Below are 14,349 nucleotides of genomic sequence, written 5' to 3' on the forward strand. Positions count from 1 at the left end.
CCTCATCAATCCTCTTCGTTACTTCTTCAAAAAACTCAATCAAGTTGGTGAGACACGATTTCCCAGGCACAAAGCCATGTTGACTATCCCTAATTAGTCCTTGCCTTTCCAAATACATGTAAATCCTGCCCCTCAGGATCCCCTCCAACAACTTGCCCATCACTGATGTCAGGCTCACCGGTCTATAGTTCCCTGGCTCTTCCTTACTACCTTTCTTAAATAGTGGCACCACAGTTAGCCAGTCAAGTTAGTCAAACATAATTTGTTTTTAACCAGTTGGAGCTGGCTCTGATTTGAAATCCATTGTGCACGTATGTGTTTGTGGGAGGGGAAGATTAGAAGAAGTAAACAAGGACTGATCAGTCTCATGGGGAGGAGCCCTTCACTCCTGGTGTGGGTCATATGCAAATCAAGTTCTCCATTCTTAGCAGTATCCAGGGTCTCTTCTTTCTTTCCATTTGTTGTGATTGGGGTGTGCAGAGGATCCACACTTTTCTCTGAGGTATTAACATAAAGCAGTGCTGGGCCAGGTTAATGTGACTTGCTTGTTCTTCCAGGGAAGACACTGCAGTTACACTCTCATAGCCTGCTAGGACTGTACGAACAGGCCAAGAAGGAACAGAGGTCAATGGTTCACATACCAACACACCGACTTTTGCCCAGGTAAGGGTCAGACCTGACAGGTGAGGCAAGTTAAACTGAACCGAGACTTTAACTCAATGTTGACATGTTGAGTGAAATAACACATTTTGTGGAGTTCTTTATTTTATTACTTCATTCAGTTCCAATGACAGAGTTTTCATGACTATGGAAATAGCCATGTGAGATAGGACAGAGTTATGGGCAAGGGTAGGTAACTGGATTAGCGGTATTGTACTTATACTTGTGTCGGTATGTCTTCTGCAGGAAGAATGCAACAACCAGTAAGATTCCAGACACCAAAGGCTGTAGGAAATGTTCTGTTGGTGAGTAAATTAGGCATGTACATTGCATCTCTCACATAATTATCCATCCTGTCACTCAACATTCAAATCACCAAACAATTCCCCATCTGCTTAGCCAAATCCCAAACATTTCACTCAACTCACCAACACCCCATACCTTCATTCCAACATATATATATCTCATATCCCCCATTGTAAAACTCTGACATACTGCACATACCTTGCTGAAACAATGACATATCCACACACCTTGCTATAGTACTGATACAATGCATGTACCCTCATTACAATGCTGATACTTCCCAAACCTCTCATAGTAATACTAAAATACCCATCACGAACATGCATATGAATTAGGAACAGAAATAGGCCATTTGGCCTTTCAAGTAGGCTCCACCATTCAATAAGAAATACTGATATATCTCACACTCCTCAGTATAATATTGAAAGTCCTTCACTGTAACACTGATTTACCCTACACTGTAACTGTAAAACTGATATACCCCACATTTCTCACCGTAATATTGATATAGCCGCACATCCTTTCAGAAACAATAATATACCTCATTCCAGAACACAGATATACCCCACACCACAATACCCTGATGATAATCCACACCACACCATACCACACAATAGGGGGAGGTGGTGGTGTAGTGGTAATCTCACTGGTCTAGTAATCCAGAATTCCGGGCTAATGTTCTGGGGACAGTGGTTCGAATCAAACCCTGGCAGCTGGTGAAATTTGAATTTAGTTTTAAAAATCTAGAATTTAAAAATTGCCGAAAGGTGACCTTGTTGGTTTTGTTTCAAAAAAAATCACTCACATCCTTTAGGGAAGGAAGTCTGTCATCTTTACCTGGTCTGGCCTGCACGTGACTCCAAACCCACAGGATTGTGGTTCACTCTTATACTGCTCTCTGGAAAACAGTGATGGGCAATAATGTCAGTGATGCCAACATTTCATGAATGAATTTTAAAAAGAAGTCACTGAAAAACTGATATACCCACACACCTCTGCTATAACACTGATATAAAGCAAGTAAAGCCTTATAGTCCCACTTGTTCATTAGAGAGAGACACACACAAAGTTTAATCTGAGGGTCACCACACCTCAGTGAAGTTGAGAAAGTGAGACCTTCTGGTATCCTCAGCCAGTACAGGAATTGAAACCAGGCTGTTAGCATCACAAACCAGCTGTCCAGCCAACTGAGCTAATCAACCCATACCAAACATCTGTCATTAAAAAGCTGATATACCCTACATTTCTCCACTGAAGTAATGATACATCCCATATCCCCCATTGTAACATTGATATACCCCATGCTCCTCACTGTGACACTCAGATGAAATTAACACGGATCCTATTTCCACAGTGCGAAACTCCCCAACAGGATGTTGCTACCTTTGTGGAGCGTTGGAATCCAGTATCGTTCTCTTGCAGTGGTATGAGCCCATGCATAAATTCATGCTCATTAAGGTGTGTTCTCACTGTCCTCCTCATCATTATTTGTTGAATGTCAGTGTTTTGCAATTAAGCTGAAGACAAAACAGTTATCAGTTGATTCCTTGTCGGACAGATCCAAAGATCTTCGTTTTCTTCATAATCAGAGGTTTGCAGGCCTATCTGATGCGAGAATTCAGAACAAGGGATCATAACCTTAAATTAGAACAAGGCTATTTAAGAGTGACATCAGGAGGCATGTATTAATACAATTGATGACCTGAAACTCAGTTCCCTAAAAGGTTGTTAATCCTCTGGAACCACTTGAATTTTCAATACTGGGTAGCTAAATTTATTAAACTAAATTAACAGATCAGGTAGGAAGTAGCAAATAAAAATGAGGGTAAATACTGTATATGGCAATAAAATAGTATCAAGGGATGTTAAGCAATGTTAAGGTATAAGCCAGCCACAATCTAATTGAATGGTTGAACTGACTCAAGGGGGTGAATGACCTACTCCTCTTCCAAAAGTCATTCTGAAGGTTTAGTTTGACTGGGGAGGTGCACAAGTTTTTAACCAAGCTACACAATGGTACTGGATGAGATTTTAGGTCCACAGGTACTTATAAACAGTGTGAGACTGATTGTGTGCTATGTGCCCTAGTCTCTACTTCAAAGCATCACTTTATCCAGTTTGGATGCCAGCTGTATGACAATGTAGTAGTGTAGTTTCTCCAGAAAGTCATCAGGGCTCTAAGCTAAATTGCAAGAAGAAATTATAAAGACCGGGCTTGTACTCCATAGAATATAGACAGTTAAGTGATTTGACTGAGGTGTTTAGAACTTTGAAAGGACTTGATATAGGATAGACACATTTTTCACTGTGGGGGGTCTGTGATGAAGTCATGCAGGAGGAAATAAACATGCCACACAAATGCCGATTGTAGTATGGAACCTCTCTCTGGTAAGAAAGCAGTAAATACTGGCTCAATTGATCACTTTAATTCTGAGATCGATTTTTTGCTAGCCAAGAGATTTGGAGCCAAGGTGGGCATTTGGAGTAGGATTGACCTTGATTTCTTTGATTAGTGGAATAGGCTTGAGGAGCTGAATGGTTCCTGCCATTCCTAAATATCTAAGTCAGATGACTGATTTCAGGGCGGCTGGGAGTTGTTTTCGTTCTTGAGGGAGTAGGATGACACAGGCTAGAATCATTTCTCGTAGCATCTGGCTGACAGAAGACTTCTTGTCTCATTTGTCTGAACTAAGTTGAACCCCTGTGCCAGGAGGTAGAAGACAAGAGGTCTGATCCATTGTACCACCTATGTCCAATTAATGCTAAAGACTTATATCACATTCCTAATTCTGTATCAGAGTTTGTGAAGGGAAAAGGGCTTCCTGTTCCCAGGCTTTGCCCAGTGTCTAGACATCAGGGGTATTGTATGCTTTTTAAAAAGTGAAGGCTTGAGTCATAATCCCCTACTCTTTCTTGCTCGAGCATAAAAGAACCTCTCAGCAATTTATTCCTTTTCCCCTCTTCTTTGAGAATATGTCATTTAGCGGATGAGGATGAAGTATCTTGTCTTTGGGAAGCTGCCCTGGAATTGCAAAAAAGGTTCTGGAGCTCTAAGTAAGATGCTAGCTGTGACTCTCGTGTCTGAGTCAAAAGGTGGTGGATTCAAGTCCCATACAAGAGGATTCTGCACAAAATCTAGGCTGAGACTCCACTGCAGTATTGAGGGAATGATGCGCTGTGAGAGGTGCCATCTTTGAGATGGTTGATAAGCTGTGGCTCTGGTTATCCTCTCAGCTGGATGCAAAAGACCCCATGGGTATTAGTCCAAAGAAAAGTAGTGAAATTTTCCCTGATACCTTGGTCAATATTTACCTCTCAATCAACATCATTCAAAATTAAGGTGCTAACATTGGACCTTTCCTTTAGCTGCCTTTGACGTTGCCCCCTTTTATGTTCCAGCACTTTGACTTTCCACTGCCGAATCCACTTCGAGTTTTGGAAACGCTAGTGGTTCCAGGTCAGGAGTATCCAATGGTTTGCGTTGGGGTCAGCACAAAACATTCCTCCAGCAAGGCTGTAGAGTTCCAGACAATAAATCTCAATTCTTCCTCATCCTGGTTCACAGATTTGGGAACAGGTGAGTTACTGTTACAAGTACTAAGAAAGAAAGTCAAGTTTCATCTCTACACATCAAGGCCCAGAGTGCGTGTCTACAGCCTTTTCTGATACACTAGGTGCAATATATTTATCTCCCTCCTAATAGGAAGGATGTTGTGAAACTTGAAAGGGTTCAGAAAAAATTTACAAGGATGTTGCCAGGGTTGGAGGGTTTGAGCAATAGGGAGAGGCTGAATAGGATGGGGCTATTTTCCCTGGAGCATCGGAGGCTGAAGCATGACCTTGTAGAGGTTTGTAAAATCACGAGGGGCATGAATAGGGTAAATAGACAAGATCTTTTCCCCAGGGTGGGGGAGTCCAAAACTAAAGGGCATAGGTTTATGGTGAGAGGGGAAAGATTTAAAAGGGACCTAAGGGGCAACCTTTTCACGCAGAGGGTGGTGAGTGTATGGAATGATCTGCCAGACGAAGTGGTGGAGGCTGGAACAATTACAACATTTACAAGTTATCTGGATGGGTATATGAATAGGAAGGGTTCAGAGGGATATGGGCCAAATTCTGGCTAACGGGACTAGATCAATTTAGGATATCTGGTCAGCATGGACGAGTTGGACCAAAGGGTCTGTTTCCTTGCTGTATATCTCATTGCTTTCTGATTCTATGACACCAAAAGACTCTGCGCTTGCTAAATGTAGTAGCCTACTTGTTCTTATCCTGGCTATCCAAAGGTCATTAGTTGAAAATCCACAGCATGACCTGTGCTCAATAAATCTAGTTGTCTCTTGCTTAGCTAATACAGATAATAACCATGTGTGACATCATGAGTGTTTGCTGTGGATTCTGGATGTTATCCTATTCACAGTGTTATTGCATTGAACTTCATGATATCACAGGGAGAATGTCTGCTCAAGTGCCCAAGGTGGTAAATCTATTTCTGTGAAAAAAGCGATCTTTTAAAGGCTGCAAAAATAAAAATACCCATAAGAGAAAAGAATCAAGGGAAACTAATAAAAATACATAATAGTGTTGGTCTAGGTGTGCATTTCGCACTCCAGTCCTTCCGATTCCCAGTAGTCTTAGAAGATCTCAAGTATACTGGTGGATGCTGCCTGTTCCTTCTTCAGGGTCACCCAGACACAGACAAGATTGTATAAGACATGCAGGAATCCAGAACAACGCCCCCGATGTGAACACATTGTGGCCACAGTCCGCCTCCTTGGTACACAGTTCTCTCTTGACTCAGAACAGCTTGAGGTTGACAGCAAATATTGCCTCATCAGTGTTTCACACACTCCAAGAATAAATTTCCCATCATAATATAATTATTCACTGACTCCAAGGGGAGAAAACGCTTGTTGACTTTCAACATCTGGGTATTAGTTGTTGTTCAGATAACTCTACCTTCAATGGAGATGTGAACATCTTTATTTTAAACAGGGTAACTAATGCCAGCAATTAAATTGCAAAGAAAGATCAGGGTGAATACTTGTCTTCACCTTCTTGGTATCAATTTGGCACAGCACATGCCTGTGACAGATCTTGGACAGGTTTCATTCCAGTGAAATCTTTGAAAGCCCACCAGGCTCTGTGTTAGATTAAACAGTAGGCATTAAAAATCCACCCCATGGTCTGCCAACCTGGTGCTCCCAGACTAGTCCTTTCACCTGTTTCTACTGTGAACTGTGACAGCATCATGTTTATTGTTCCCAAATCCATTTCTATAGCTAGATGGATAAGCGTGGGAAGACCAACAACTGTGAGCTCCCCTCCAAGTCACACACCATCCTGACCTAGAGATATATCATCGTTCCTTCACTGTCACACGATCAAAATCTTGGAATTTCTCCCTAACAGCATTGTAAGTGCACAAACACTACATAAACAGCAGTGGTTCAAGAAGGCAGCTCACCACAACTTTGTCAAGGGAATTTAGAGATGGACAATAAAAGCTAGCCTAGCAAGTGATGGCCACATTTTGTGAATTTAAAAACGTATCTTTTTAAAATAACTTAAGACAGCTTTATGGGGAATGATGCTGAGGTAAGGTTGCAGAGACAATCTTTTTGCTTTTTGGATATTTCTTCGAATGTAAATTAGTTGAAGTAACACTAAGGTTTCTCACTGCAGCATCTCTGCAGGAGGAGTTTGTTCACGTGAGTCAACTGGACGATGACATGGTACTTGTGTGTATCGGCCGTAAGTACAAACACCCCGCACTTGCTCGATTCAGTTTGAGGGCTGTCTGTGGCTACCAGAATAGATCAATATTTCACGAAGAACAGGCAGTAGGGACATAGCCAGCTTCAAGCAGCTCACTTGGATAGATATACCAACCGGATGTAAATATTGATATTACAATTATCTGTCTGTATATAGCAACCAGCCAATTTTAATTCCAGAGGACAGGTAGAAAATGGGCAGCTATTCTACCAGCCTTACACCTGGGTGTTTGGCATGTCTAGCTCATTGAGTTTGTGGCTTATTTGGTACTTCTAGCAATTTGGTTCAAGCTACAAGCCCCTCAGAGGGTGAGTCCCTACAGGCCCCTTGAAGGATCACTCCCTGCAGTGCGACTGGCCAAGCCCTCCACGGGAGACTCTCCACAGTCCCCTTGGAGAGTGACTCTCTGCAGGCCCCTCAGAGGGAGACTCTCAGCAGCCCCCACTGAGAGAATTTCATAGGCTCGTGTGAGGGAGACTCTTCACAGCCTGCAGTGAAGGAAGAATTTAACAAACAAATCCCTCTGCTAGAGGTTGAACTGATAAATAGCTCCCTGTGACATTTAAGAAATCAGGATGGTGATGGGGGCAAGGAGGGCTGGCTTTACCGTCAGCAACTGCCACTCCTCCTGGAACTTTGCACCAGAAATGACAGCAGCCAGTAAAAGTGCTAACCAAATATGGGCGGACATATTTAAAGTGGGCAATGATAATATGACGTCACATCACTTTTTTTATCATCACCATAGCAACTGTGGGTCTTCGTAACTGCAGCATCTTAGTGGTGCCCAAAGGCTGACAGGAGATATTTCACATTTTAAATGTTAAATTTCTCTCCCCTCCTCCCAAAGTGTCAGCCACCATAGAATCGTAAATTTTATCATCACAGGTATCCTCCCATGTCTGTCTCTGCTAGTCTGGCCAAACTCTACCTCAAGCTCCTGGAAGCTGTAGAACCTGAGATAGCCTTATAGCATAGCAATGAGGCTGACCCCAGGACAGATGGCGTAGTCACTGCAGGGTCAATCAAGCAGATAGATGTACCCCCTTCTACCTATCCAACCTCACAGTCAGATGCCAGATTCACTGAGCAAGAGCTGGGCCTTCTCAATTAATTTAAGAAGCTTATTTTCTTTCAACAGAAAATATAAAAATTGTAAATATTCACGGATACCTCAAGTTGAATAAGGAGCTGGTCCCAGAGGTGATGTTTGATGTCCCAGTGGAATCAGTCGGTAAGGAGTTACAAGTTATTTCAGATTTGACTGCTTTAGCTTTTATAAGTTTGTGCTTTTCAGGACTAGTTTTGGGGGAATGCAAGTGCTTGAAAATGGAGATTTTCCATCTTGGATACCAAGTATATCAATGCATGGGTTAAATACAATGTAAAGCTTCCTTTATATGCTGTCCCACTTAATACTCAGAGGCAATGATCCCTTCAACTTTGTTGTGCGTCACCTATTTACTTCTGTGCGCAGTACCTTCACATTGTATGAATAATTATACAGAGTACATTGTCTTAAAGTGAACGAGGTTGTGAGTGACCTGCATAATACTTTCATTGTTGTTGCACAGGCACGCACAAATGCAGCTTAGAGGAAACATTGCTTTCAGGTACATATTAAAAGTCTTAGCAGCGGTGTTTACTTTCCCTGAAAATTTTCCATTATAAATTATTTTACCCCATCAAGCACAGATATTGGAACTTATAATGTTAATAATTAAATATAGAGTTAGAATGGATGAGTTTAAATGTAGTACTAAAATATTAAACAGTTTAACACATCGTCTATGCATCCTTTAAATGTAGCATTTACTTATACTATAACATTTTCCCAGCCACACTTTGCTTAAATTGCCTCCATTGCTCTAATTTGGTCCCACAGGAAGTAATTGAGGTTAAAAGTATTGATACAGTTGAGAAGAAATTAGGTAAGAAATAGAAAGATATGAGAGGAGATTCACGTGGACCATAAGCATCAACATGCCAATTGGGCTGAAGGACCTGTCTCTGTGATGTAAATTTTATGCAGCTCACAGTGACTAGTATCACACATAATCTGAAAGTATTTATACTGTATGTGCTTTCTTTTCCCTCATCCAGTCTGCTTCTCTGACAGCGTCCTGGGATTTTGGAAACATGGGATGCAGCGGAAGAGTTTTAGATCCTGTGAAGTAAGTACAGTTTTGTTTCAATTGCTAAGTAACATGCGGATCACAAGGGAGAAGGGAAGACATTCACTTAATGGAAACTGATTCTCAATGTTAGAGTCTGCAAAGGACTTATTTGGGAGGCAATTTTTAGAAGTGTGGAGCACAAAAGGAGACCATCATGCCTGTGCAAGTTCTTTGACAAAAGCCTCCAATCTGATCTAAAGAGTAAGCTTATTTTACAGTGAATATAACATAGGGTTCTTTCTAATTTACTGAATTCTTCCACCTTATCCCTATATCTCTTTGTACCTATAAATCAAATAATCTCAGTCTTGAATATACTCAGCAATTGAGCATCCACAGCCCTTGAAAGTAAAGAATTCCAAATATGAATTAGCATTCTCCATAACTCAGTCCAAAATGCCTTACTCCTTATTCTTAGGCTGTGACTTCTAGCTGTATATCAGCCAGGAGAAACAGCCTCTCTGCATTTAGCTTATCAAGCTTTTAAAGAATTTTATACATTTTATTCTTCATAATGTCATAGAATATAGGGCAATTCTAGTCAATCTCTTCTCATAGAACAATCCTTTGATTCAATGAATCAATGTACTGTCCTTAAAACGAATATATCCTTCCTTGGGGAAGAGAGCCACAACTGTACGTAGAACTCGAAACATGGGACAGCAGAAGAATCACACTAGACTTGAAATATTAACACTGCTTTTCTCTTCACAGATGCTGGCAGATCTGCTGCGTATTTCCAGCATTTTCTGTTTTTAGTCAAAAGATGTGCTCAGTGACACAAAGTTTTCATCACTTGAGCAGAGCAGCTGGAGTACTTGAGGGAGAATTTGGCTACCTGTGTGGACTACTGGCCCTGTGCTCACCTGCTTGCACCATTCTGCAAGGCAAGGGCATGCCTTGTAATGCCAGCCTTTTAAAATCAACCTCCAGAACTGGTTCCTGTCTTCTTCCTGCTCCCACATTCCGTCATTGGACGCCAAACTTATTTTCAGGCCAACACTCCATTCATGTTCCCAATTGCTTGCTATAGCTGCATATTAAATTTCAATCGTTTGTGCACAAGGTCCAAATCCCTTTGAACAACAAAATGTAATCATTTTTCACCATTAGAAAATGCTTTGTCTTTTTCTTAATTTTCATTACCAATGTGGATAATTTCACATTTCCCCACATTACTCTATTTTCCACAATTCCACAATTTTAATTGACAATATCTTTTGAAATCTTTTAATGAGTTGTTTAAGAAAAAGTTAACCGACTATATATTTACGTGAAACTGAGGAAGTAGAAATAGGAATAGGCGCTCAATCCAGACAAGGTAACTTTCAGTACTGATATTGGGAAGTGCTTCTTCACATAAAGAGATTAGGATGTGGAAGAAACTTCCAGGTACAGGTACAGAAAAAAAATTACTGCAAAAATTGAAGAATGCCTTGTGATAAGGGAAGTCTTAGTAAGTCTGAAGGGGCTTAAAGGTTATGAACACATGTTGATTACTCTAGGCTGGAATTCTGTTGACCTATTTTTCCTAATCAACCTGTTCAGAGATATTACCCTCTGCAGCAGGTAGGACTTGAACCTGGGTATCTTGGTCCAGGGGTAGGGACACTACCACTGCATCACAAGAAGAACCTTGGAATTCTCTTGATCAAAGGAGACTAACAGTGAAAAGCTGCAATGTTTAAAGATGATCAATGAATTTCATAAGATAGACTAAGAGAAACCATTTCCTGCAATGAGGGAGTCCAAAACAAGGGGGTATAAATTTAGGATTAGACCTTGGTCATTTAGAATGAAATCAGAAAGCAATTCTTCATGCAAAATATTGATGAAATATAAATTCCCTCCCCAAAAGTGCTGTTGAGGCTAGAGAAGTGTTTAAAGGTTAAAACTGAAATTAATAGATTATTTTAGGTGGGGTAATGTGAGATATAGAATCAAGTATAGTAAATGGAGTTGGGGTACAAATCAGACATAGTCTAGTTGAATAGTGGAATAGGCTGAAAGGGCTGAATGTCCTCCTTCAGTTCCAATGAAGTCCAGCTCCATAGAAGGGAGGCAAGGTAGCAGATAAACCTCCGCTTTACCATTTACACTTTTGGTGCTATGGATTTTACCAGGGCCAGACAATTATTTGTTCTGTATGTTCGTACAAGTTTGTGTGGAAGCTTCTTGTTCATCAAGAGCTTTGTCATTTATGAGTGTTTGCTATTGAAACAAACAAGGTTTCACCTTCCAGTTTTCACTCGTATAGAACTATATGATTCAAAAGTCCAGTGAGCATGAGCACTCACAGAAGGAAATCCAGCTAAGACGTTCATGTCACCATCTGTAATCAGGTGTATTCAATGACATAAAATCATGTACAGATTCAGTGTATGAACACAGGCTGTTCAGTCATAACAAACTGTCACAGCAGAAGAGAGGAGTCAATTGTGAGGGACAGTGGTGTGGTGAGGAGAGGGGAGAAGTTGGAGCAGCAGTGGGAGAGGCTGTGGATAGGGAAGCGGAGGTCAGTGGAGATGGGGAAAGAAAGGTTTGAAGAAGTGAACTGGAAAGAGGAGAGGAATGAATGCAGAGAAGGTGGGGTGAATACAGGATATCTGGAGAAAGGCAAATTGAGTGGACAGGATGAGAGTTGGGTAGCAAGAGGATGGGTGGAGCATGAGTCAGAAATAGGCGAGGGAGATGACTGGGTAGAGAGAGAGGTGCAGGGGAGACGGTTGGGTGGAGAGAAGAACAGTGAGTGTATAGATCAGGGGAGAGGGTGAGATGAATGGAGTTGATAACAGAAGTATTAATTAATAGTATTATTTGTGATTTGATAATATTCAGTTCTGTTCAGAAATTATTCAGTTCAGAAATGATCAGAAAAATGACTCAAGCAACATTCCTATTTATTTACAGATTTTTGAGGAGAAAACAGAACACAGTCGACTTTATCGTTTTTTGGGAGCTGACAGGTAAGAATCTCCAAAAGTAGTCACGTTATGCACTGAATCACATTGCTTTGCTATGTGACCTTTGGAAAACCTTGATTTTATGGACCTTGTCATTTCTGTAATTCCAGATAAAACAGCCCTTGGGGTCATCTCGATAGAACCAACCTAAGCCATAAGATTGTTTGATAAACTGTTGTATTCCTATGGCAGTTGGCAAAGGTTGAGGGTGCTTAATCTGTATCATAGATCACTAAAACTGCAACCAGAGAACAGTTAGATTGGTTTAAAAATTGTATACTGTGGAAATGAATAGCAAGCATCTTGATCCAACAGATTCTATAGGATGGGAGAGGATGGGAGAGGATGGGAGGGAATGTGAAGCATTTTGATCGATTGGGATTCTGTGGGACTAAGTGAGATGAGATTTGGCTTATTTTGGGATTCTGTACAATGCAATTGATGGGTAACCGTTCAATCCATCTAGAATTCTGTATTTTGGGATTCTGTACGAAGGGAATAAATAGGGAAGGGGAGGGCAATTAAAATTCAATGCATTGCAGAGAGTGAATGGAGAAGCACTGAATTTCCAGATAACTAATCAGGTTTGTTGGTGGTCCAATAGTTTCCTAGAACCCACTGTTCATGTTAGCACGTGAAGAACAATCACTTGGGGTATGTATAAGTGGATGCCCAAATGGCATGAATGTACCCGAAACCTTCTAGAAATGTGGGGCAAGCATCAGATTTTGGGGAGGTGTGGAGCTTAACATACACAAAAATGTTTCAATTAAGTGGCTAACATCACAGTCAGTTTTAGCTATTAGGAGGATCTCTTTCAAGGGAAAGTAACATCTTGACATTGATATGTTGTGTCTTTCTTTAAAGCTGCAGACTGGTGGTCTTTGAAACCAAGCTGGCCGATGACCCCACCTCCCACAGCAACCTCTATACCATGCAAGTGCCAGAGAATCCCTTATGCAGGATGGGAGGTGTACAATCAGATGGGGCCACAGCCTGGCAGTGAAGCCATTCCTATGGGCAAAACAGGAGCTTTGGCAGCAGGACAAGGCTTAAAAGAGGGGATATTTAATACTGTTGACCTCTCTGCATATCATGTTGGGTGTGGGTGTGGTCCTCGCCTGCTGAATCTGTATTACAGTTTTGGAATGCGTGTCCTTGTATTATAGCAACATCTACCAATTCAACAGCATGTAAAGTTTGAATGATGAATATTCTAAAGTAGAATTGAGAAATGAATGAATTAATTGATGGTATTCTATAAATAAATAAATTTATTTGACATGATACAGTATACCTTTCTTCTGTGCTTTGACTTTAATCTAGAGTTTAGTCAGTTGTGCCAGAGAGTGGATAAAATCTATTAAACGGTTATACCCAATGCATTAGGATATGCCAATCAGAAAGGCATGCCCAATACACACCGCAATCAACAATTCTTTTCCCCAACCTGACCATTTTCAACAATTAGGTTGAACCACTACTTGACTACTAGGTGTACTTGCTGTTCACATCCTCTCTATTCCAAGTCGACTTACATTTGCCTCTACTCCACCTCACCTCATCTGCTGCTGAAAATCTTGTCCTTGCCTTTATGACCTTCAGATTGGACTGTTCCAATACTTTCTTGGTCAGCCTTTGGCCACTTGAACTTCAGTTGGCAGTGGCGTCTGTCAATGTAGGTGTACCTGTGCTGGATTCAGATTCCTGCTTCACTGAAACAGACACATTTTGGGAAATATCAGAATGGTCGTTCATTTGCTGTGTAAATGAGTGAATAGAATCTGTAAGTGTTTGTGGGCAATCTACAAATCAGTTATTTCATTCAGTTTATAAAACTTATCAACTGATTGAGTGTATGAAGGGAAAACAGAAGGCCAAATACTTAAAAACAGCCTCACACTGGGTGTCTGGTAGGGGTAAGATTCTTCAGTGGAACAGCCATTCACAGTAAGCAGCCTTATTGTTATGTGAAAAACAGAGACCCAGGATGAGTTTGTCTACAGTTCTTCTTAGGCATCCTTCAGAATCGAGGAAAAACATGTTTCAATTCCAATTAGATTAATGCTGAGACAGCTGATAAATCTAATTTACCATCTACAGACTCTCCAAAGCTGCAGAGCGGTTGGTGTTTAAAAGGTTGGAAAGGTAAGTTGTTTGGAGGTTAGTGAGCTCTCTTAGACATGTCAGCTTCACCTCGGCACATTTCGGATGCACAGTGCTTTCCTGAGTGAACCTTCTCGGTTTTGGAATTCCCATAACCAAATTGCCGAAACAACTCAACGGGTGAGCTTTTCTACCTTCAGTTGCATTTTGAGTAGTTAACTTCAGTTCAATCCTTTTCCCAATGGCTCAGTCTCAGATAACCCAACTCCCTGTCTCTTGTTTCAGAGATAGCAGGAACTGCAGATGCTGGAGAATCTGAGATAACAAGGTGTAGAGCTGGATGAACACAGCAGGCCAAG

General features: G+C 41.1%; 1 protein-coding gene and 1 long non-coding RNA gene across 5 annotated transcripts in view; one reads left to right on the forward strand and one right to left on the reverse strand.

Moving 5' to 3' along the window:
- Positions 1–13,178, forward strand: part of LOC109916779 (mitogen-activated protein kinase kinase kinase kinase 5-like) — a 114,369-nt gene extending 101,191 nt beyond the window's left edge. The window contains exons 24-32 of one of the 2 annotated variants that reach the window (XM_048618402.1): positions 558–663; positions 907–965; positions 2,321–2,424; positions 4,366–4,543; positions 6,652–6,720; positions 7,886–7,978; positions 8,848–8,918; positions 11,832–11,887; positions 12,752–13,178. In XM_048618402.1, coding sequence (XP_048474359.1) covers positions 558–663; positions 907–965; positions 2,321–2,424; positions 4,366–4,543; positions 6,652–6,720; positions 7,886–7,978; positions 8,848–8,918; positions 11,832–11,887; positions 12,752–12,890 — 875 coding nt within the window. In that variant the 3' untranslated portion in view covers positions 12,891–13,178. The remainder of the gene's footprint in view (positions 1–557; positions 664–906; positions 966–2,320; positions 2,425–4,365; positions 4,544–6,651; positions 6,721–7,885; positions 7,979–8,847; positions 8,919–11,831; positions 11,888–12,751) is intronic. The other variant, XM_048618403.1, reaches the window with a different exon arrangement.
- LOC125487317 overlaps positions 753–14,349 on the reverse strand; it is a 14,200-nt gene continuing 603 nt past the window's right edge. The window contains exons 1-5 of one of the 3 annotated variants that reach the window (XR_007265808.1): positions 13,979–14,349; positions 13,445–13,599; positions 9,788–9,997; positions 1,804–1,864; positions 753–959 (exon numbers count right to left, since the gene is read on the reverse strand). This is a non-coding gene — a long non-coding RNA (uncharacterized LOC125487317). The remainder of the gene's footprint in view (positions 960–1,803; positions 1,865–9,787; positions 9,998–13,444; positions 13,600–13,978) is intronic. The other 2 variants (XR_007265806.1, XR_007265807.1) reach the window with 2 other exon arrangements.

The sequence above is a fragment of the Rhincodon typus genome, chromosome 39, assembly GCF_021869965.1.
Source record: "Rhincodon typus isolate 14 chromosome 39, sRhiTyp1.1, whole genome shotgun sequence".
Taxonomy (NCBI): domain Eukaryota; kingdom Metazoa; phylum Chordata; class Chondrichthyes; order Orectolobiformes; family Rhincodontidae; genus Rhincodon; species Rhincodon typus.